Source organism: Cheilinus undulatus, linkage group 11 (genome assembly GCF_018320785.1).
Source record: "Cheilinus undulatus linkage group 11, ASM1832078v1, whole genome shotgun sequence".
NCBI classification, from domain to species: domain Eukaryota; kingdom Metazoa; phylum Chordata; class Actinopteri; order Labriformes; family Labridae; genus Cheilinus; species Cheilinus undulatus.
In genome coordinates this window covers 44,629,470-44,655,173 of record NC_054875.1, presented here as the reverse complement: position 1 = coordinate 44,655,173, position 25,704 = coordinate 44,629,470, and the positions used below count along the sequence as shown (strand labels likewise).

At 37.1% G+C, this 25,704-nt stretch overlaps 1 protein-coding gene across 1 annotated transcript; it reads left to right on the top strand.

Moving 5' to 3' along the window:
• Positions 1–4,230: 4,230 nt before the first annotated feature.
• ctdsp2 (CTD (carboxy-terminal domain, RNA polymerase II, polypeptide A) small phosphatase 2) lies at positions 4,231–25,159 on the top strand. Its single transcript, XM_041798754.1, has 7 exons — positions 4,231–4,913; positions 9,995–10,158; positions 11,285–11,386; positions 15,355–15,411; positions 15,996–16,088; positions 19,979–20,164; positions 23,482–25,159. The coding sequence occupies exons 1-7, from the start codon at positions 4,853–4,855 to the stop codon at positions 23,605–23,607; spliced, it is 789 nt and encodes a 262-aa protein (XP_041654688.1). The 5' UTR covers positions 4,231–4,852; the 3' UTR covers positions 23,608–25,159.
• Positions 25,160–25,704: the final 545 nt, after the last annotated feature.

Sequence of the window (25,704 nt, the reverse complement as noted above, 5' to 3'; positions counted from 1 at the left end):
AGTTTGATTGCAGTGTTTGATGGAATCAATCTTCCCCAACTCAACTGTCTTAAGGAACAGATCTAGTTTTTTTAGAGCTTTTATTTGGATCTAATACCAACTACTCCTCTTAGGATCTGCACAGACAAACACTAAAATCAACTCAAATGCATTTTTGAATTAAAAACACAATAGATAAGACAAAAATAAAAGAATAGAAACCAGTAGGGCCAAGATGAACCCATAGGCTGTACCTTTAGATCCTATCAGTCTATCATTCAAAGACATAGTTAAAAATATCTAAGTATCACAAATACTGATAAACTAAACTCCAGTAAGCTGCTGATCTTTCTGCAAAAACTCCCCTAATACATGTAAAGTATATGTGTGTGAGTAGGTCTAATGGCTGTTTTTATGCTGTAAATGTTCACATTTTGCAATATTTTTGACTGCACAGTTAAACTTGATGAACAACTTGAAGAGTTTTGAAGAGAGTATTATGTAATCTTTTATTCCTGGTGTTTCTATATGTAAATAGCATGATACTGGCTGTCCAAACAATGCTGATTTTGAACATTTGTGACAAATAGGGTTGTCATAATTCCTGAATATTTTAAATTACTTGTGATCAAATTGTTTTACAACTTATCTGATACCAAGAAGAGGTCCTAGGCAACAGATAGTGGGCAATTTATTGTTTTCAGTTGTTAGAAATTTAAGAAAACATCTGCAGCCTGCACTGAGACATATCCTCAGAGGCATATGGACAACGTATAGGTAGCATTTATTCTTAATAGACGGGCCATATAATCCTAGAAGGTTGCTTATTTGTGTATTTTGTTCCTAACCCACCAAGTGAGATCACTTTGAACAGTATTTCTTTATTATTATTGCTCTGCTGTTTGCAGCAAGTTTTGTTTTGTATGTGAGAATAGAGCTGTCACAATACAGGAAGTTTTCAGCTTTCATGCCTGGAAAAAGTTAAAGGATGTTTATGTCTGTTTGGACCCCATGGCAGGAACCAATCATTTGCAATGTCTTGTTTTTATTTGAGAATAAATGCATGCAAGTTATATACACGTTACAAACATGTTTGCACCACTACAGTGTTGAAACATCTTCAACATATTTGTACAGTTTGGATTGTTGCATGAGTGCATTCCAGTTTTTGATGGATGAATTCCACTCCTATGCAACTGTCCCATTAATACATATGTTTTTTAAACTGTTGGCACTGTTGGACACTTTCAATCAGACTGTATTGCTTAAAAACACCAAGGTATGAAGCTACATGTGAAAGTGGCAAACATGCTACCTGACTTAGCTGCTGATTTGTTTCTGCACAAACATCCTGAAATGTTTGTGAAAGCTTGAATCACCCGTCATGTTGCTTTTATAACTGTGGTGTACAAACATGCTGATTTAATGAGCTGTAATTAAAGAAATCATTAAATGTGATATTGAGCTGTTCCACCAAGCAACAAATAAACTGTATGAATAAACGTTGACTTGTACGTCAAGATCATTTAAAAAAAATCCCATTTGTCCTCTTTCTTCCTCTTCCCTTCACTCTCTGTGACAAATTTCCCTTTTGAGATTTGAAACGTCCTCAGCCTGTGATTTATTTCCCCCCTCACCTCGTGTTGCTTTTACGTGCCTGTGCATTAGTTCTGTAGGCCGATGAAGGATGGATGAAGCGTTAACTTGTAGCTGATGTTTTGAAGTCACATGTTTTGGGCAGAGTTTTTTTTTTCCAGGACCCTCTTAACGCTCAGCTGCAGGGCCTCAGCTCTGGTTTGCCCCCTTTTTTTTTGGCTCCTTTTCTATCTTTGTGTCTCCTTGCAGGAATGAAATTGCAGCAGAGGATGAGGGCAAAGATAATGAATTTCAAGTTTGATTCAGTAAACAGAGGCATCAGCTGAAAACCACATGACATTTTCCAGCTGTGCGGTCCATACTTCTTATTCTGTATGTATTTTTACACGGATCTGTCAGTGCTGCCTGAAAATGTCCGACACCAGGAATGCAAACAGCCCGGCCGTTCTTGTTTATGTCTTGCATTGTGGCCACTGTGGGCACTGGCTGAGCTTGTGGCGTAATGATCCCACATGTGTTTGCAATGGGTCGACTTGAGTTATTTCAACTTTTTCCTAATTTAACAACTTAATTTCATTGTTTTCCTTCTGTTTTGTGGAGCTTATAGATGTCAGCTTTTTGTGCTTTCTTTGTCAATCATATAGATGTCCTTGAATATCCCTTGCAGCTGAGTTCCTTATTACAGTCGATCACTGTGATTTACTGGGAGGTTTCTGGACTCTCAGAGGACAAGGAGGCGCTGCAGAGGCTCCATGCTGTAAATATAAATATCTGGAGACCCACTGGTTGACCACACTGCCTAACATGATGTCAAACCCACTTCTATTTATTTAAACAAGGTAAAACAAATGAGTTTTAGTTCTGGCTGAAAGAAAATTACTGTACTCAGTGTGGTGAAAAATTATTATAAATCCTCAGGAGTTCTCTGCAGCCGAAAACAACTCACTTTAATTAAATGCAATGAAAACAGAAGCTGTTAATGTCATTTTCCTCCAGAATCAGACCTAAATAACAACAGCTGAAAGCCTGATCGGAGTTTATTCAAAATGAAGATTTCTCTTCATGATGCAATCATCATGCAATGTTTATGACCGTCCGTCTCAAGCTAAAACAACTGCATTAAAGCTGTTATTGCACAAAATGTTCCCTTTTTTTGCACATAGTAAAATCCCCCTGCAGTTTTCGAGCAAAACAAGTTAGTTTCATTTTTACTGTTTAGCATGTGAGTGAGGAGAGGCAAAGGGAGGGAGAAAATGAAAGGAGCCTGGGTCACTGGTTTCACTCTGCCCTCTGTTACCCTCATAAAGCAGCAAGGGACAGTTAACATCACTTATTCCTGCATGGAGGGGTAAAATTCAGCTTATATGGAGGCTGTGGGGGATCCTTGAGATGAAAAGGACCTGGGAACATCTGCAGAGCTGCTACATACATTAAAGGTGCGCTATAAATATACATTACAAACAGGAATAGCTCATCAGAATAGCACCAAACACAGTGTAGCTGAGATGATGTGTGGTTTTAACTGAATAAAATTAACTTCATCATCATTATACAAAGAATAACAAAACTTTGAGAAGCATTTCTGCAGTAAAAGCAACCATGAACACAAGGAAGTGAAAAAATGAATAGAAGCTGTTCACTGTTTTACTATTTATATAACTTTATCTGTATAGTACTTTAAATACAAGGGTTTACAAAGGGCTTAGACAAATATGCAGAAGCATGCTTTAAACCAAAGAATAAGAACCCAAAATTCCCAAAAACTAACAAAAATCCAGTTTGAACTCTTGAAAACATGATAATGTAAACTCAAACACCATAAATAACTTAAATACAGTAAGAGTCCAAACAATACTTAATGAGGAGAACCCATTAACATAAATTCAGACCAGGAATAGCAGAGATGGAAGTAGATAAAACAGGAAGAAACAAAAATAAAGATATAAAAGTGGTTAGAAGCTTTACAGTGAGATAAGAATGAGCAAGAGGAGCAGGAAACTACAGAAGATCAGATAAATAACATCATAATGTCGGTTTCTAGTGTGCAAGACAATAAGCTTTAATTGGCTTATTATTTACAAGTCAATACTTTCTAGTTATATCTGTCAGAGGTTGTGTAATGCAATTTTAGACAAAAAAGGTGTGCATTTTTAGTCTTCTAAAAGAGTTGGAAAACGTAGAACTTATGGAGAATACTACAAATACTAAACGTTTCGAGAATGGTTTAAGTATTTAAGGGGGAGGCAGATGCATTATTTCTATCTGCCATTATTATATGTCAGCCTTTACTTCCAACGGTGTTCGAATAAGCAAAGAAATTGTCAAAAACACGTAAAAGCATGATACAATAGATAAATATAGTTATTTATAAAGGATAAATGTTAATAAAAAACGAGAAAATGTTGTCCTGGTGTATAATCTACCATATATTACAGATAATACTTCGTTTGTACTTATTTCTATGCCATTATTTTAAAATTAACACATTTTGTTAATTTTTTATATATATTACAAATAATGTGAGCTCATTTGTACGAGCAGCGCTGGAATGTGTTCGCTGCGGAGCGTGCAGGACGGGGAGGAATGCCTTGAACACACCCCTCTCCTCCCGGGCGACCAATCAGAGAGCGGACACGGTTTCAAGGCGCCCTCGGAGTCCCAACCGTAGAAAAACAAAGACTCAGATAGGGCTAAAACTCAAATTTTACGTCCAACTTCACACGGAAATACGGTTTATTCTGTGTAAAACGACTCCGGTGAGTGATTCTCGACGTTTTTCGTCGCTCTTTGAGGCCTTTTGGGCGATGTTGTTTATCTGTAGTAAAGGGGGGGCTTGAAACCGCCATCCCTTGCCCCATTTCCTCGGTTGTTTTCCTTCTCTCGCCTGGATTCTCCATGTTGTTGGTGCAAGAGTGAAGACTTCGCAGAGACGGGAGAGGGGGGCTGCTCGGCGATATTACCACTTATAGTCAGCGGTAAACGCGAAACGACGGAGCGGATAGACCCCCAAACAGCCTCCGAAAAACATTTACAAGTGCCTTGCCCCCTCCCCGGGAGGACCAACCGAGTGAAGAGGGAGAAAAAGAAGAAGAAGAAGCGGGGGGAATAAAGAAACCCAGGAACAAGATAAATCCCACTCATCGAGGATTGTTACTGAGGCGGATGACAAGTTACCTCGGTGAATAATTGAGTCTACTTGTCAATAGAAGCCAATGAGGGATGCCCATCAGTGCTCGCGGACAGGATTTGAGGATTTTGAGGGCTCCGTGATTGTCAGATGGAAAGTTCTGTTATCACCCAAGTGCAGAAAGAAGACGTCCAAGTGTCACCGAAAACAGGTGAGAAACGGGCTCGAAATATGGGCCACTTTCAAGTACCACTTAATATGCAGTGTGTGTTGTGTTTACTACTAAATTTCCATCAAAATACCGCGCAAAGAGAGGGCTGTAGTGCGCCTGTTTGACAGTTGAGCGATGCGGACGGAGGTTGAGCGCGGTTTGAAGCGCATTGCCCCCCTCCCCTCCCTTTTCGCATTTTTACAAGCTCTTATTTATTTACATCCTCATATTCAGCCTAAAAACAGCCACTGTGGGCTAATTCCCTAACACGTTTTGCTTTAAAGTAGCTATTTGTCCTTCTAGATGGTGTTTAAATGTAAAAATCCAGCTGTTAGATTGATAATAAAGCTTTCTTTACATGTTAAAGCAGATTATTCGCCCTTGTGGTGTTAAATGTCTAAGTTCACAACCTCCAAGCATTGCAAGCTTTGCCATTGTTGATCATTTTGCGTTTTTATGCTTTTAATGTGCACATCTTTGTTGTTTTCCCCTACATGTGTTGTTGTGATTAGTCTTTTTCTTGATCATCATGGCTCCAGTTCTCCAAAAAGCAGAGCTGTGTATGCCTGCCGTGTATGTATTTATGTGGATCAGGTTCCAGCTTGTTTGGCACCATCCCATATCCTCCTACTACTACCAGGTAGAGCGAGAGGAGCTCGTCTGTCACCACAGGCAGCAGAAGCAGCACTGTAGTACAGAGGAAAACAAGCTGTTATAAACTATATATAGAGAGGATTTGTTAATATTTCTGCAGGGGGGTGGGTCACAGATCAGCACGCTGCTGCACTATCCCTTCATGTGCTTAATATTTGATCAGACAAGCAACCAGCTCAGCTTCTGTAATAAATCATTTGTTTTATAGGCTGGTGGGAGTAAAGAGGGGGTCTGCTGATTAACAGCAGGACTGTATAGAAATACCAGGTGCCGCGGTGTGACAGCGGAATGCACAAACACACCCCTCTGCACACGCCCATTGTAGCGCCGTTTCAAAGATTTCGTTGTTTGCACGCTTGAAAGAGGCTTTGCTCATTGATTCTGCCTCTACCTAGGGGTTAATATCGTGCATGTTGCAGTGTTGCAGGCACTCAAGCCATGGTTTCGGGTTTGGAGAATATTTAACGCAATCCACAGTGCATTTTGCATGTTTTGCATGCTGGATTTGTCTGCAGGATTAATCTGCCTTCTATCCTTTTACATGCAGGAGAGATGTGATGCATGTGTTATGTCATACATAACCAGGACTGTCTTCCTGTGGGAAATCAATAGGATGGCCGGATTCATGGGATATAAATGGTGTGGATGGTATTGATGATTGTGTCAGGACATCTGAGGAATCACAGAAATGAAGTTCCTGTGTCCTTTGTCTTAAACATGCTGTTGTTGTGTAATTTTGTCAGCCTGAGGGTCAGCTTGTGGACACTGTAGATTACAGTAAAAAAAAAAAAAATCTCCCAGCATACAGTTGGCTGGCACACTTTTTTTCTGTCTATCAACAGCTACTCTTTCTAGTAAGAGTGCAGAGTGTTTACAGTCTCTGGATGTATTGATGGCTTTAAATTCTGCATCTGCTTGCAAGTCCTCACACGAAACGCACCAGAGGGGACTCACAGGAATGCTTTCTCCTCTTTTTTCTTTCACAAGTATGGGGCTGGGACCCGGGTGGTAACAGAGACTGATCAAAGACCAGCACAGGTCACTGAGGTGTGACTGCAAGTCCACATCACTGCTCTGCCTGTCCTCCTCCGTCTGTCTTTTCTGGACACTTAAAAAGCAGCCATGCAGCGTATTGGTCTTTAAAATGGTTGGAATGTTTTCTGTCTGTGTTTTCTGTTGAAGGTACAGCCGAAAAGTGTGGGTTTTCCCGCCCTCTGTGATTATATAACATGTACCAGCCATTTCCAGCAGAAGCAGCAGCAGCAGCAGAGGCAGGCGCATTAAAAACAGATTTCATGTGCGGGCTGTGCCATCCCCTGTAGACACATAGATGGAGCCTGTAGGAAAGGGGAAGCTCTTTTTTAATCACAAGGAATTTCCCAATTTATGATTAATTCAGTTTTTATGTTGTATTCCACTTTTTCAAGGTTGCACATTTTAAAAAACAGCACAAAACATCTGGTATATGTCGAAAAAGGAAAAATACATCAAGCTAGTCATAAAATGAACAAACAAGGTCAACGAGATGAAAGATCATGAAAAGATGTGAATAAAATTATTCATAAACATCTGCAAAGATAAAAACAATGAGACTTAAGAAAACATTTAGCAACAAAAGGAAACTGTTCACCCAAAGACACATATAAACAGTATATCCTTGATAAAATGAGCAATTAAACTGGTCTGTTTGGAGATTTACCCACAGATGGGATGGTTATCATAGCTTTTAGGATGCTTTTACCTTAAATGTGATGTATCTCATATTTTACTCCACTTTTCATTAACATCTTAAATACATTAAAAAACATATCATAATTGTAAATAAAATGTTAAATAGATCATACTCAGGTCAGATAAATGACCTAACTAGACAAAAGATCTGAAAATGACGAGATTAAACAAAACATGTAGCTGCAAACAGAAACCTTTCACCTAAATGGACATATAAACAATATATCCTAGGTAAAAATGAGGAATTAATCTGGTCTGTTTGGAGGTTGCCACATAATTTCAAAGATAGTCATAGCTTTTATAATGTTTCAATCGTGGATTGTATTTTTCATGTGTTTTGTTTCTGTGTTTTGTATCGTGCCTTGGGATGAAACCTGTCTGATGTAATGTCATCACAATGCCAGAATCTTAAAGTAAAAATCAAAAGATATCATTCAGTACCTGTGTCGATGCGATGGCAACAAATAGAGATCATAGGCCCACATCAAGAACACTATGAGGCAAGTGCACTGCAACTCTTTTAGTATAAAAAAATATTTAGATTTTTGATTAAGGTAAAAAAAAAGGATTTTCAAAACCATCCAACTTGTAATGATGGCTTATGAAAACTGGTCAGTTGTTTGTGTCTGAAAATGTTGAAAAATCTGCAGATTAGTTTTCCCCAAAGGCTATCATGACTTCCAAAAGTATCATCTTTTGTTCTCAAACCAAGGATAGATATACATGAATACTTTTCCATGATTTATCTGTTTGTTTTTCTTCTAGAACATGCAAACAACATAAGGAAAAAGTCAATCCATTTTTACCACATGATTAGAAAATAACTTTAAATGCATAGTTTCATTTGCTAACCTACTTTAGAGCAAATGGTGTAATTTTCCTGATTGTAATTTTACCTTTGTAATTACTTAAAGATGCAGCTAAACCCCTGCCAACTGTCTGAATTACAAAAAAAAACTTTGCTAATACTTCAGTGCAAACGTTTATGTCCATTTGAGTCAATGTAAGATGAGATGACCAGCAATTATTGATGGATTCATGCCTCTGCAGGATAGTATTTTAAATACTGTGCACTTTCAAATAGCATCAGACATTTAAATGTTTTAAAACAATACAGTCCCCAAATACTGAAACTGTTCACAACCTTAAATAACCCATTTTTAATCCAAAACAACAAGGCACTTAATGTTGTGTAATTTCCTTGTTTTTTATTTAAAAAAAATGCAAGCAAACTCCTGCACACTCTCAATATTGCACATAAACATTGGTGTGTTTGTGCTATTGAGGCAATGTTTAGAAGTTAATCTGCAACTTTTGATGAAATATTTCCTCTTCTATGCACCTGTCTTTTAAAACACGAGTTTTTGAGACTTTGGTTGCTCCTTTGATGCCACATTTTTAAAACCATACAATCTTTAAGTATTGAAAATTTTGACGACCTCAGTTGATACCTCATTTAAAACAAAAAAAAGTCAAAGGCATCTAATGTTTTGAATTTTGTATTTTATAATCATAAAAAAAACACACAAATGCTATCTAAACTGCACAAAAACATTGGTAATTTTTCAGTGGCAATGTTTATGCGCTACTGAGACAGTGTTTAGAAGTTAATCTGCAGCTTTTGATCTGTTTTATCCTCTCCTATGCATCTGTCTTGTAAAACAGAAGGATTTTTAAAAACTTTGGTTGCCCTTTTGACACTACATTTTAAACCATACAATCTTTATGTAATGAAAATTTTGACAACCTAAATTGATACCTCTTTTGATACCACAACAACAAAGTCCAAGGCATCTGATGTGGAATTTTCTAGTTTTTGTTTACCAAAAAATGCAAATGCTGCACATAACAGTGGCAATGTTTTGGTGCCAATTGTTTTGTGCAATTGCGACAATGTACAAAAGTTTACAATGCAATACAGTGAAAAAATTATTATTGGTTAATTACTGTCTTTTGTCATAGGTGTATTTCATTAAATTCTGGGCTCTTTTAAATACAGTCAAAATAATAAATAAAAGAGATTGTGTCATTTTAAAACAGGATATCAGGACACAGATTGTTTAGTGGTCATTCTATATAAATAAAGGCATAAAATGCCCCAAAAATATATTTTTGAAACAAAAAAAGCATGTTTCTGGAAGTATCAGTGCACCGAGTATTTAATCCATACCTGTTTTGATGTCACAGCAACACAAAAATTATTCCTAGGTGCCCATTATTGTGTAATTTTATAGTTTTTGCATGACAAAAAAGTGCAGTCAAATGAAGTTTAGATAACCTAGCAGTTAGGATTGGCCCCATGTATGGAAGCTAGTTTCCAAGCAGGCAGCATGGCAACATAGGTTGGAATCTGACCTGTGGCTCCTTTCCTGCATCTCATTCTCCTCTCTGGCTGAAATTTCCCACACACTGTAATGTCTGCCGTCTCTGACTAAAAGCAAAAAGCTAAACCGAGTTGTTTGATTTAGACATTGCCCTCCCTTTTAGTGTAAAAATGTGACTTAAAGCTGAAGTTTTTTAAGGACATTTGTGGTACTTGTTAGTGAGATTGTATTGTTTTTGAACTGAGACGTGTCAAAGTGCTGAAAATACCAACAACCCTGGTGTACCTGGTGTGTAATTCTCAGCCTGACTTCCTTGTTATCGCCCTGCTGTTTTCTCATAAACATGCCTCTCTCTTTCCGTGTGTCAAACAGGCCAGGTGAGCCGCTCTGCCCTGAAACAGCCTCGGAGTTGTAACATCTTCAAAGCACTCTTCTGTTGCCTCCAAGCTCAGGATGGCCCCAAACCACCGCCACCACTGCCGCCACCTTCTCAGCAGGCCTTGCTGGAGTCACAGGAAAATGGGACGGTTGTCAAGGTAACACCATTCCAGCAAGATTTCACACCAATGAAAACAATTCGAAACCCTCTGAGTGCGGTCCTGGCCTTTATTTTTGTTTATTTAAGATTTCACTTCCTTGTCGCACCCACACACACAAACGCCCACACACAGGCACGCACACGCCCGGCATAAAGGAGCAGGATAGTTTGGCCATCTGTAGGATTGTTGTAAAAATGCACTTCTTATTATCGTCTTCAAGCGTTCTTCTTTAACAACTGTGCACTAAAACCCACAGCTGCACCTGCTCTGAACATCTTGAAAGCTAACCGCAACTGTCTGCGGATATGGATTCACTTTGATGTTCACACTTGATCCTCTGTGGAAGATAAGAGCGACAGAGACTATCAATCCTTCAGGCGGACATTTAGAGAGAAGAGAGTGTTGTATTGTTAACCAGTAATTGCTGAGGTGGAGGAAAAAAAGCCTTAAAGCGGCTGCTGCACACGACTGGCCATGCTGGTGAACGCTGTCAGCCACCATTAAGAGCTGCAGAAACCATCAAAATGAGATGCAATCTTTGTACGCTGCTTTGCTTGAAGAAGCATCTTCAGCGCCTGGGTGTTGTCTGGGAGGCAAACCCCAAAATTAGACCAAATTAGATGTTTGCCTTCATTGGGTTGGCACTGCTTTGGGTTTATTGTTTAGTTGATGAGAGAAGATTTGCTGTTCCTCTTGCATAAAATGCTGCTGAGCCTTGATTTGCCCTCCTTAATGGATAAACTATTTGTGTTATGTAACATTTTAATAATTAAAGTCAGTCTGCTCATAAAGAGAGTGAAGCAACATAAATCAGAGGGGGAAAGAGGGTGTTAAAAATGAGATTATATGAAGTCAATATGTTTCTGTGAAGGTGAGCGTCTGTGGCATTGCATTTAGGGACGTTTAATGAAATACATCAAACAGAAGCTGCAAGAGTAAACAATAAATCTTAACCCTACAGACATGCCCACATACGTGCATGTCTACAGTCTAATTTCCCAAAGGTGAAATCAAACAGCCGCTGGAGTTTCAGGATTAATCTCACTCATTAGCTTCAAAGAAGACAAATGATATGAGTGCGTGTTAGCGCGGCATTAAAACGAGTCTCCGTGTGTCTCCTCAGCCACAAGAGCCCAGCCTCCTGCCTGAGGTGGAGGCCCAGGATCAGGGGAAGATCTGCGTGGTCATAGACCTGGATGAGACCCTGGTGCACAGCTCGTTCAAGGTACCAACTCCAAACACAGTTACTCCTCTTTCTTCAACCTATTTTTAGACACTGTGTATTGTTGTTTGACTGTTAAAGTTAGTGATCATTTAGGATGAAAGCGTCTTTTTTTGTAAATGTCTACATGTGTATTTATTTTTTAATAGCAGCTGGTAGAGCCGTGCATCGCTCTGATCATGACGTGACAGCTTTATGGCTTCCTTTATTGCCTTATTACAGTTCTAATTAGAATGTGGATTATTTTTTGATCAACAGATTTGTTCTATTTATCTTTGAAGTGCTAGAAAATGATAAAAAAAATGTCAACAAAATCCTGAAATGTCTCTTTGTTAGTCCACAAACAAACATTTGACATGTTACAATGGTAGCTCGTCCAAGAGGTGCATTGCGTTGGTCATGCTAGGATTTTTTTCTTTATTGATCATTTTTACATTTTAATCATTTTCTCCATTAGTCAAGGTGTTTCTCTTTATAAAGTATCAAAAACGGTTAAAAATGTATATATCAAAGCTCAAGATGGTGCATTTAACTGCCTTGTTTTGTCCACAAACCCAATTTTTTCCATTCACATTTTACTGTGTTTCAACATAGGAATATTTTTTTAGACTTTAGTTTCCATTGGCATTAATCTGCCTCCATAGCCGTACAAACCATGAATCAACAATCTGCCCACAGACACGGTATCTCATAGCACTGACAGCCAGAAATAGCTTTTTTACACTCATTTTTTCATCATTTTTAACAAGACATAACATCAACTACATATATGTGTGTTTTATGTTTATGCTTTTGTTTTTTTTGTCCGACTTCTGCTCTTTGCTGTTTCATTATACTGCTGCTCTAAGTTCCTTGAATTTCCCCCTGGGGACAAATAAAGTTTTTTTAATTGAATTGAACAACAAATAAAACAGTGAAAACATCCCCTTGCATCCAAAAAATGTTCAACTCACAGGTTACAATCTGAGTTGCACCTTTGCATATGCATTTTTATTCATGATTTCATAACTTTAATAGAATTCAGAGCATCAATAAAGGAACAGAATGTGACATTTTAATGGGGTGAGAATGTCTGAGGCAGACCACCGAGCGTGTTATTTACTCTGTAAAATACAGTTTCCATTTAGCCCATCTTGTTATGTACAAATCATTTCTCAATCTCAGCGACAAAGTCAGCCTTTCTTTTAAAATCTCAGCCCAATTGTCTTGTGGGAGGATCCATCTGTAACCATTTGTGGGCAGAATTAGCATATCTTGAACATGTATTGCATAAGAATACTATGAAGCAATCGCACTTCAACTCCTTCAGCGTTGGAAAAAACAGGATTTAAATTTCTGATGGAGAAATGTGCAAAGAGGTTCTTAAAACCACTCAGTTGGTATGAGTGAAAGCTGAACACTTGAATGAATACTGGTTAGTTAAACGGTCTGTAATGTGCTAGAAAAGGGTGAAAAATCCTTCAATTAGATGTCCTTAAAGACCTTCATAATGGAGCAAAGTCATCTTCACGTTTTTCCACGATTTACATGGTAGTTTTTCCTTCAATAAATATGAAAGAAGCTGATGAAAAAAAAAACTACCATGCCTTAGAAAACATCTTTAAATGTAGTGTTTCACTTTCAACCCAAAAACAAAGCAGTTTATTCTCAAAGTCAAACAAGAAGCTGCAAGAAGAGTGTCTTTATTCCTCCTTAAACCAAGCATAGTCATCTTCCACAATTTATCTCTTAGTTTTTCTTCTGTAGCATGGAAGGAAATTAAATAAAAGATTAGCTTTATTTACCAAAGCCTGAGAAAATGTCCTGAAGTTTAGTGTTTTGTTACCAACCCAAAAGAAGCAGTTTACTAATTATAAAGCCAAGAAACCAAGAAGCATTAACATGTAAGAAGCTGCAAGAAGAGCATCTTTATTCCACCTCAAACCAAGCAAAGTCATCTTCACCTTTTACACAATTTATCGGCATGTTTTTCTTCTCTGACATGTAAGAAAATGTTTCAAAAAAGACAATCTATTTGTCTAATCTATCTGAAGTTTTGTGTTTCAAACTAGGGCTGAACGATTTGCAAAAATAATCTAATTGCGATTTTTTGTCCCAAATATTGCGATTTAATATGCAATTATTCTTGGTTAATCTTGTCTATTTTTTGACAAATTCAAGCAATAAATAATTCCAGAAATAAGACCTTGTGAATTGCAAACAGTGCAATTATTTCTGAAGCAATTAATCCATAGTAGCATGAATCTGAATATGGGGGTGCAACAAGCTTTAAGCTATGAGGGAGGCAGCTGGGGTGGGGGAGGTGAGGCTGGCTACCAGCTGATCACAGCTAGGGTATAACTTCCGTGAAGTAACGCTAGACTTCATCAGTTTTAGATAATATGAGCTAACTATTTTTCCTCGTATTGCAAATGTGATGTCATTTGCTTTGTTTAAGGGCATTATCATTTTTATGTCACTCATTTTGATTAAGAAAAACATACATAAAACACAAAAAGAAGGATTTTGTAAACCATTATAAAAAATTGACCCATGAATGTTTGCATAATGTGCTTAAAACCAATGCTGCTGTAAAAAAAATGATTTATTAAACTTGTATTTTGACACATTTCAAGTTAAAGAAATATTGCAACTTCTGCAATTTGGAAATTACAGCAGGCCATGTTGCGATTTAACCTAATATGCAGTTAATTTCCCAGCCCTATTACAAACCGAAAAACAAAGAGTTTACCCTGATAATGGAGCCAAGAAATCAGGAAACATTAATGTGTAAGAAACTGGATTTTCTCAAATTGATCGTTAGTATATCTGTTGATTAGTTGTTCCTAAACGCTGCCAAATTTTATAAGAGTGTCTTTATACATTCTCAATCCAAGGGTAGTCATCCCAACATTTTTTCCACAATTTATCGGATAGTTTTTCTTTTATAACCTGAGAGAAAATTATAAAAAACATCGGTGTTAACCAAAGCCTTAGTAAACATCTTTAAATGTTTTTGTACCCAACCCAAAAATAAGTAGTTTACACTCATGAAAGAGTCAAGAAACCAGGAAATGTTAACATGTAAGAAGCTGAATTTTCATAAATTAATTTTCAATATATCCATTGATTAGTTGTTCCTAAAGGCTGCCATATTTCATTACAGCGTCTTTTTACATCCTCAGTCCAAGTGCACTCATCCCAACATTTTTTCAAAATTCATCTGGTGTTTTTTCTTCTGTAACATTAAAGAAAATTGTTAAAAAGTACAATCTATATTTACCAAAGCCTTAGAAAACATCCTTAAATGTAGGGTTTTGTTTCCAACCTGAAAATAAGTTTGCACGCATAAAAGACTCAAGAAACCAGGAAACATTAACATGAAAGAGGCTGAATTTTCTCAAATTGATAGTCTAAATATCTGCCTATTAGCTGTCCCTAAAGGCTGCCATATTTCATAAGAGAGCCTTTTTACATCCTCAATCCAAGCGAAGTCATCCCAAAATGTTTTCCACAGTTTATCTGGTAGTTTTTCTTCTACGACATGAAAGAAAATCATGAAAAAAGAGAATTCATGTTCACTAAAGCCTTAGAAAATGTGCTTAAATCTAGTCTTTTGCTCTCAACTTGATAATAAGGAGTTTACTGTAATAATAGAGGAAAGAAACCAGGAAACCTTCACATGTAAGGAGCTGAATTTTCTCAAACTGACAGAATATCCAGAGATTAATTCAAGGTTGACAACTAATCGATAAATACTTTCATTTAAAGATTTTAAGTTAATCCGAGTGTCTTCTGTGCAACCTTCCCTTGTGCTTAAATAACATCCTGAGGATTATATTGTGTTTGTGTAGGCTGTGCGCTCTGATTTATGGCTGCCGTGTGGAGTCTGCTTCTAAGTGTTCACTTGTTATGTAATGCCATGTGAATGTACACAGCGCAGCTCATGTGAACGAGCATGCCAACCATCTCCCTCTGTGTTCTCCCTGCAGCCTATTAGTAATGCAGACTTCATCGTGCCCGTGGAGATAGAGGGGACCACACACCAGGTAAAAAAAATAAAAAAATACTGTGTATGTGTGTTTGCAGTGGAGGAGGGGGTTTGGGTTTGTGTATGTATGTTGATGTGTTTGCAGCGGTTGCTGAGCTAAAAAAAGGGATGGGTCTTGTAACTGATCAGCTTGGTTTGTGCTGTGACGGGAGCACAGAGCCCTCTACTGACCAGATGTTGAACAGAGCGTCACAAGTGGAAGAATCAGCAAAATAAAAAAAAGAGCTATTTCTGCTGTAAAATGCCATAAATAAGTGATAAACAACTCTGTGAAGAGGGAAAATGCCTGACATGCAGCGTGAAACAGACCCCTTTGGAGCAGAGCGTCTCCTTGTTGGACATGTGGAAATGTAATTAAGTCAGAAATGTGATTCCTGAGACCCCGTGTGCTGGATCCTCAGAGGGCCTCCGCCTGGTTCAAGTAATCCAGGATAGGCTGGTTAACACTGGCACGGCCTATTCTTGATTACTTGTTTCAGGAACCGGCCATTAGCAGCGAGTGGATGAAGAGAACGAGTTAATGGCTCTAATGTAAAGGCGTTTAAAAGACGCTCGTGTCCTGATCGACTGTTTGTACCGCAGGTGTATGTCCTGAAGAGGCCGTACGTGGACGAGTTCCTGCAGAGGATGGGGGAGTTGTTTGAATGTGTGCTGTTTACGGCCAGTCTCGCAAAGGTACTTTACATCAAAAAGGTCCTAAAAATAGACCTTGATAATTTATTCTGCACAGTATCTGTCGTTTGATCTTTGATTTAACGTCTGATCCATCAGATGTTGTTCTGCTTTCTCTGCTTTTTAGTTCTCCTTTTCATTGGGATAGCAGCTGCTTAGCATGCTGTTAGTCAGCTTATAGTGAACACCCTGCTTAAGTTCAAAGCCATAGAGTGTGCTCATCTGGTCTGGATGCAAACGCTCTGCATTATTTTTATTCAAACTTGGCCTAGATTTTATTGTCAAAAAGCAAGCCTGCCAATTATTTTAAAAAGTAATTATCTTCAAAAAAAATCTCAAATTCCTTAAGTGACCCTTTCTTTTGTTGTGCTTCAAGTTTGATACCCCAAACACTCCTTATTCACCATCAGAAATCCCAGATTAAAGCAGCTGATATCCACTTTTTCGTAGCTGGAATCAGCAAATTGCTGACATTTGTGCTGGGAAGGTGACTCAAGTGTTTCCCTGATTAACAAAATGCTGCTCCACCAAATCACGAATGCAATTCTTTGCTTGTTTTGAATTCAGGTGATTAGAATGAAGATATTTCTGCTGAGCTACACTACATTAAAATTCACCATATAAAAGGAGTTGTAAATAAATATTTGCATACTCACTCACTGCTATCTCGCTAATGAACCGACCAGTAAGGCTGATTTTAGTTTTTTTAACATCCTTTTACACTGAAGATAAAGAGCTGTCCCGCTTCCTCTGATGATGCTGCTTTTAAGCTCTTGACTGCTGACAGCATTTTCGTTTTCTAATCCTGTTTTTAATGTTACATAATGTTGATTTAAATGGCTTATTAAAATACAGACTGAAGTACAAGTGTTAAGAAGAGGCCTCTTGGTGAACTCTGGTACATTTATGGATGATTATCGGGCATCTACCTGAATTAAAAAGCATTAGCACTGATAAAAAAAGAAGTATTTTATCTATCCCATTGCAAAATTGTCACAAAAATAAAGAGTGATAAATAGATAAATGATCCTTTATTGGCTCCCAGAGGGGAAATTCTGGCAACACAAGACAACAAGGTGGTAAAATTACAATAACAGTTTAAATAAGGATAAGTAATAGGAGGTGACAAGCCTAACCAGGGACAAAAACTAAAAATTAGCCACGGCTAGAAGTCTTGTGTACAATGCATTGGTTGCACTGTAATTAAATGTGCAAATGCCTTTGTATTGACCCTGAAAAATATAATGATAATGATAATATTCTTGTGAAATAAATGACAAGCCAGGAGGGATGTAATGGATAAGTTATATAAAGCTGGTGTCGGGCCATGTCCTTTATCTGAAAAATCCCCACTTTAAGGGGAATGGAAATAAAGTCCTTTTGGAATAGTTTAACACTCAATCATCAAAGTCAGCATCTTTCAGACATTTTTATTGATTTAAAATTTGTCAAACTCTCTCCCAGATTTTAAGTGTGACCAGTTGCACTGATTTATGAGAAAATAATAATCAAGTCCTATTAAAGGAGATTAGAAGTTATGGCCTGATGGCAGCAAAACGTAATCTCAAATTACAGAATATCTAGGGCTGTCAAGATTAATTGCGACTAACTACAATCCCCAATCAGTGCGCTAACTTTTTGAAGTCGCGATTAATCGCGGGCTTTATCGTTGCCTTCAAAACTTTTGATTAAGCCAGGTCATTGTCTCCTGCAGCCACAGTGATGTAAACTAAGTCCACCACTGCTCCTTAATGTCTCATTTCACTTTAAAAACTCACAGACAGCTCAGTGGACATTCGTCACCTGAACCTTGTGTTTCAAACATTTACCTTTTTACTGTTCACTTTTTTCCTTTTCAGTCCATAACAAGTTCCTTTTTATGTGGTAGAAATAATGTTCAATTCTTTAGTCTTTAGTCTTCTTTAGTCTACCTATAAAAGCAGGTCTGTATCCAAACTCGAAGTCTCTACCTTCATTTTAAAACTGCAGAAAAATTCTAAGTTACACAAACCAGTTTTAAATGCAAAGTATTTGGATTTTAAAATGCAATAAGTTGGTTGCGATTAATCACAATTAACTACAGAAATCCTCTGAAATCTTCTGACAGCCCTAAAAGTATAACATAAAGTTAAAGTGAGGTGAAGTAAACAAAGTAAAACAACCTTTAAACTGTTTAGTTCTCTTGATTAGAGATGAGTGTCAAAATCAGGCACTGACACCAAACATCTGATTCCTAGCGTGCCGTATTACAACACAGATATTAATACTTCATTCTAATACCTTTTGTATTGAATGGAAGACAAGAAGTATGTAATTTTTGTAATTTCTGTGTTAAGTTACATAGGTTTCCTTTTCTTTTTGCATGTTCAGCTGACATAAAGGCATTTCAGTGAATCATTTACAATACCCAGACAGCTTTTATTCCCCCACTGACTTTGAAACACTTTTTCTCTCAGAATTCAATTCAGGCAGCATTTAGGCACTGGCACCAGCTAAAAAGTACTGATTTAGCATCATTATAAAAAAAATAATAAACAAACCCTAGTGTGATGCGATAATGAATTCCTTAACAGGCTTTCATAGTTAAAGCCCATATCCACAATCCCTGTTATTTTGCACTCACTCTCTACACACAGGGTTCCTGTTCTGTAGATCCTTGAAAAGTCTTAAATGTCACATGTGAAAGTTAAGGCCTTAAAAAGTCTGATTTTTACCTGTGAGAGGTCTTAAATTTTAGAAGGCACTTTGACTAAAAACATTCTTATCAAATATTCCTTTTCTAGCCAACCCTATAGGATTTTAAACATCTTCCTCTACAAACTGATTCATAAATATTCTCCAGAATTCAGGGGATTTAGTGTTGGATATCCTGGCGGAAGACCCCCCAGACCCCTCTCTGATTTGATCCTGCTCACTGTGATTAAATTCACCCTGTCCTGTTGTAAAACACAAGTCCAGTTCTCTGACATCTGGGCTACCAGGTTAAATAACCACGCTGCCCACCCTTGGTTTTAAAGGGTTTCCCTGGGGAAAAAAGCATTTTTCTGCATTAAATGTGCCAGAAATCATCAAATTTGGGCTCTATACTATCAGACATTTAATAAACAGCTCTGGTCTGGTACACCGAGAAATCTCATATACTTTTAATTTTTAGCCTTTTGGCTAAAGTGTTTTTTTTCTCTAAATTAATGTCTTTAAAAGTCTTAAATTTGAACTTTTTTTTTTTTTTTTTTTTTGAAAGCGTGTGGGAACCCTGTACACAAAATGAAAGTAGTCCTACGTCTTCAATGCTGCATCACTCACAGTGCTCTCAGTTGAAAACAGTTTCACTTCTTTCTCCCTGGCCAAACAAATCAAGAAGAAGCAGGACTGAAGAGGAACTAATAGGACTCATGTACAGCTGCTGCTGATGTCAGGTGGAGGTAGAAAAGGTACAAGACCATTGTGCAAAGTTTACTCAAGCTACTGAGTACTGAGCAGCCACTTTTGGCTACCTAAGGGGCTTGTACAGTGAAAAATTATCTGTCCTTAATGTGCAATAACAAGAGAGTATGAAGCTCTGACCAGGTTGTCACAACAGGGCAAATATCAGCTGATATTGATGCATCAGTGCAACCCTATCAAAAGCAACATTAATATTCCAATAGACTGCAACCATAAAATGCAGATCAGTACGCTTGATTAACACTCATCCAGAGGATCATGCAAATCAAAATGAACTTTTTTCTTTAAATTTAATTGAAAGAAAGCTGGGAATCCCTCTCCAGATGAGCACATTTAAAGCTTCTCTGCTGTTTTGCTGTTAAAGGGAATATCCTCCATTAGTGCTTCACTAGTCCAACCTGCTCTCCCTCTCCTGCTCCCTCCCTCCCCTCCTCCTCATCCCCCGCCAGTACGCAGACCCAGTGACGGACCTGCTGGATCAGTGTGGAGTATTCAGGACTCGGTTATTCCGGGAATCCTGCGTTTTCCACCAGGGCTGCTACGTCAAAGATCTGAGCCGTCTGGGCCGGGACCTCCACAAAACCCTCATCCTGGATAACTCTCCTGCCTCCTACATCTTCCACCCTAATAATGCTGTGAGTTCTGATCTGATGCCGTAATAACTCTGATAACCATCACTGAGAATTTGTTACGCATGCTTTCAGACCTCGGTACAAAAACTCAGAGAGGCCCAGGCCTGAGATTATTTTTGTAAAGTGTTGCTGTCATCGTCGGGCAGAATAATGGTACAAATAATAATTTGTTTGTGCTGAATCCTGGAGCGGTTTTTGACAAGGTTTCCTACAGATGTCAGACTCGCACAGACGTAACTGAGCGTTATTAGTTCTTACAAAAGGATGAATCACACAAAAGGAAAACAGATTACTCACAGAGCTGAAGGAGTTTTCAAATATCTTAAAATAGAAGAGTGAGCCCTTGATGTTTGACAGCAAACAATGTTTACTAATTTCTAGTTTTATCCTGATTAAAGATGCATATTTTAATCGTTTATAAATCTCTAGTTTACTGAGTGATTGAGGAAATTACCAAATGACTTTACTCTAGATTTAGACTGTAGATTTTTACTGGATTTAAAAGTCATATTAAAGCAAATAAAGCAAGAGAAGCTTTCAACCGCTGAGCAATTTTGTATGTTTTCTGTTTATTCTTTATTTAATCTAGATCAGTGATGGAAGTAGTCTTCTCTTCCTCCTGTATCAGTTTAAATTTGTTATTACTGTTGTTATTTTATTCTGATGGCAAAATACATACATACATCCAGCTGTAATAGTCAGAAATGAATTATAGGACATATAAAATATAATAAAATTCAGTTAAGAGAAGTAGAATTCTAACAGAGGAGCAGACAGTAACAAAAATAGCAACCAAAGAAGGAAAAAGAGGAAAAAGTAAATAAGAAAATATATAGAAACACAAAAATGGTCTCAGACGGGGGCACAGGTGACCTAGAGGTTTAAGGTGCGCCCCACGTACACGGACGGCCCCGGTTTGAATTTGGCCTGAGGCTCTTTACCGCAGGTCTCTCCCCCGCTCTCGTCCCTGTTTCCGACTCTATGCACTGTCCTTCTCTATCAAGTAGAGGCACAAAAATGCCCAAAATAAATCTTTAAAAAAACCTAGAGCCTCAGACTTACCTGAGGTAATGTGATGTTCAGTTCTGTGATGTTCTGTGAAGGATGTGATGTTAGTCTAGTGTGTAACCAATAAAAGCAGCAAATAATCACTTTTAGTAGTCAGAGATTGCAGAGTTGTTGGTGTTAGGATATTAAAATGGCTCAAAAGTTGTGAATCTATTGCCGTTGTAGTTGCAGTTCTGTTGTTTCAATGTTTTTATCCTGATTTATTGATTGATGCACATCATCAGCTCTGGTTAAACAGTTTTTCTTGAAATTCAAAAAGCAGCTTAAATCAGAATCAGAAAAACTTTATGCATCCCCAGGGGAATTTCAGTTGTTAAAGCTGCTTTTATACATAAAAGAGCAGTAGGAAATACAGGAATATAAACACATAAATAAACAGAAATAGAATAATGAATTAGGAATAAAGCAAGCACAAAAATGTGTAAGAAATTCAATATGATCAAAGAAGGATTGTTATGATTCCAGCACTTCAAACTCATTTTTTCCTTTTAAGATGTTTTTGGGCTTCTTTTGCCTTTCTTAGAGAGCTAGGACAGTGGGTAGAGTCGGAAACAGGGATGAGAGAGTCAGTGATGACGTGGTGAAAGAGCCACAGATCGAACTTGAACCTAAGCAGCATGGGACGCCCTAACTGTCATCTGCACCCCTAAACTCCTACGTAGCTGAAATAATAAGATAGTGATGCCTGGTGACAAAAATAGAATTTCTAGGAACAAAACTTTGGAGAATTTCATGTTTTTTAATTTTAAAAAATGAAACGAAATTCATCCACAAAACACTGCCAATGCCTTTAAGTCATTTAATAATTATGTTAATCTTGTTTTAAGCACTTTTAATGCAAAAAACACTCAAAGTGCTTAACAAAACAGTTATAAAATGCTCGATTAAAAACGATAATAAATATATCACATGTATATAATGCCAGATAAAAAATCTGTTTCATAGGGTTTGTTTGTTAAAATAATTGAATTATTTATAGACTTTGTAATTAATTAATTGCAACTAATCTTGATATGTTGATAATTTGTGAAGGGCTGCATTACCTGTGGATTTAATATTAATAGTAACAAAACAAGCAGAAAGAAACTGCATCAGAACTTTCTACTAGCTTTTGAAACAGGAGAATTGAAGATTGAGGACAGATTGTCTACTTACTAGTCAATCTAGGGTGGTGTTAATCTGTAGAATATGGATTTAATCCGTAGAATTATTGAATTAAGAGGATTTTACGAAGTTACAAAGCTACTTTAGACTAGTGTTTTCACAACTCTGCTCAACCAAAGAGCCACATTGGAATTTGCAAGAGCCACAATCCAAACCTGTGGCTGTGAATCCAATAATTACTAAAAGAATATCTATTTTAAATGGAGCATGGTTTCACCTTTTATTTTCATTGTTTTTCTTTATCTATAGTCATTTAAGATATTTATGAATAAGGTTCTACTTATTTGTTTAAATACCAGCTAATCTATAAACAATGGTAGCCAATCTATTTAAAGAATATTAGTTTAATATGGTTAGTATTGAAGGTAAAGTTAGAAAATCATGAAATTCAGCGATAAGATACCTCGGATGAGTGAAAACAGAGCATTTTATTACTAAACATCATCACTGAATACCAGGATTAGATCACTGGAAACTTTACGTTCATCTTGAATTAGTAAAATTTTTAAAAGTTTGTGAAACAAATTACAGGTGATCATTTCTGAGGTTGCAATTTCTTTTTCTTTAAGGTTTTCTGGGGGAATTAATTTAAAAAACTTTAAAGAGCTACAAGTCAGAGAACAGTGGCGTGTTGAGTATCACTGCTCTAGATGGTTGTGTGACACATCAGAGTGTGATTAATCAGCATACATTTTTTAATCCCATTTTTCATCCCTGTGATTACTTAATCAAAGAATCCAACAGTACTATCATTAACACAAACAACAGGAATATATCTAAAAGCAGGATAAAAATCCTAATTTGAAAAAAAAGATGCGTGATGACAGTGTGCAGGAGTTCTCTTGTTAGTTTTAAAGGATTTACTCCTGTCATAGGCACCTGTCTCATAAAATACATGTAGTTTCTAAAGGCTGTAGAAATTTTTGATATCTTTAATCATTAAACCAACAGAGATCGTATCTTTTTGACACACTGATAGGATCAGCCATGTTCAGCTTCCTGCTTTGCACCAACATTGTTGTTTACCTGTAGCATGTTAGCGTGCATTAAGACTGTAGTTGACGTAACACATGTATGTTTTCCCCCAGGTTCCTGTGGTGTCATGGTTCGATGACGTGGACGACGCTGAGCTGCTCAACCTTCTGCCTGTGTTTGAAGAACTAAGTCAAGCTGATAATGTTTACGAGCGGCTGGACCAGCTCCGTGGACAGTAGAGAAGTTCTCAGCTCCAGCTTGAACCTTCTTCAGCTACAACAGAATCTTTTTTTATATCTAAAATAGATACTCAGAGTTTTCATACTCTGTTTTCCCAGCCTCTGCACAAATCCTCTGTTTAGAAAAGCGTATTATCTCGGGGTTAAGGAAATTCCAAGGCTGTAAAAACACAATGTGTTGGCTAAAAAGAAAGTATAGATTACAATCTGAGGCCTCCTCTCTGAACCTCAGTGCTGACATTAATGACAACCACTATCGAACATTTCTCTAATAAAGAGCGGAAAATAACAACCAAAGCAGTCCCATCACAATCACTGCGCTCAATACTAACATGGTTCTTTTGCCAAAGCAGAAGCCTGCCTGCCCTGACTTGACTTTTGGACATTGTTTTTTTTATTATTGTGCCTTTAAGGAACAACAAGAAAAAAACATCAGCTCTTTTTTTAAATTTTCACCAGATTTTATACATCTATTGATTTCTTTTTATAGGTTGTTTTTATAAGGAAATCTATTTTTAAACCGTGAACATGGTTCTTCTATGCAACCCATGGACAGTACCTCCTGAGTAGCCAGTCAATAATTGCATTCAGCAGATGTAAACATTACTGTGTAGCCTTATTTACCTGTAAATGAGCAGAAAAACAAAGTGTATTTTACTTATTTGTACTATAAACATGATTTCTAGATTCATCATTCGTGGTCAGTTTTGATATGTTGTAAGTAAACAGGGTGAAATCTTGTCTTTGATGGTCCGTAGAAAGCAGACACACTGGATTATGTTGGCACATAAGACGCCCATAAACGCCACCGGTTTCAGTTTTAATAATAGCTCATTTGTTAACCGTGTTTTTCTTGTATTACTATATGACAAACAACTTGCACTTGTTTTTTATTGACAGTGCTGAAAGTAAAAAAAAAAAAAGAAACTGTGCCTTTGAAATTCGGACAGAGAATGGTGTTCTGCCTGAAAAGAGATTTGTAGGCCTACACAGTCTGATGTGTCATGCTGAGCGTGAGTAAACACTGTCAAGAGCAAGTGTAATGCCATGTGGCTGTGGTACTTGCAGTGCAACACTTGAAAAATATCAAATTTGATTTTTTTTAAGCATGTGTGAGCGTTGTTTTCTGTATTTATTGGCCAAAAACATGTACTGTCCAGTACTTCTTTTTGCTTAAAATTTTGTATTGTACTCCATTTGCCTTCTTTTGAGGCTGGCCTTGTGTTAAACTGTTTTATCTGTGCCTCAATTTGCTGTCAGAAAATAAGGATAATCCAAAAAACCGTCAGCATTTAAATCAAACACGTGTAAATCAAAAACTCAATCAAGCAAGTTTTTGTTTTTCGTTTCAAATTCAGTAATTTTTCAGTGCTTTTGTTGGGGTTTTTTTGTCTGGGTGATATGTTTTTTTTCTATGATGTTTAATGTCTGATGCAATTATTGCCTGCATGTTCTAGTAAAATATGACAATGAAATTGTAACAGTTGTGATGACCAAAAGTATTTGTTGAGACTGTCACAATTTGTCTGTGTCAAAATAAATCCAAAACTCATTTTGTGTACTTGATCTGACCAAATTTCTCTAAGACAAGGTGCTACCAGTTTTTATTTTATAATAAAAATTGGTTATATGAAACTTTTTTGTGTGCTTTTGATTCCTTTGGCAAGAGTTTGAGGGTAGAAGATTGCTTTAATTCAGTTTTTTTTTGCATATTTGATACTAAAATTGGGCGAAGAGGCATTATTCAGTTGAATATTAAGTTGTATCTCTAACAGTGCTATTTGCACACAAGTTTTTCTTTCTACCTGCTCACCTCTGAAATATATTAAATATGTATTATATTCATACCATGGTATAAGTAGGCTAAACAAATTATATTAATGTGTGAACATTTACATAACTATTGTACTGACAAAGTTTTAGTAGTTAAAATAGCTTTTTTTTTAATTTTCTGCATCAACATTTCAGATAAGATTACTGACAGGGCTGCCAAAAGATTTTTTTGTGACTAATTGCAGGATTTCTGTAGTTACTTGCAATTAATCAGACAATTTATCGCCTTTGAAAATTCCACTTTTTTGCATTTTAAATTGTTGC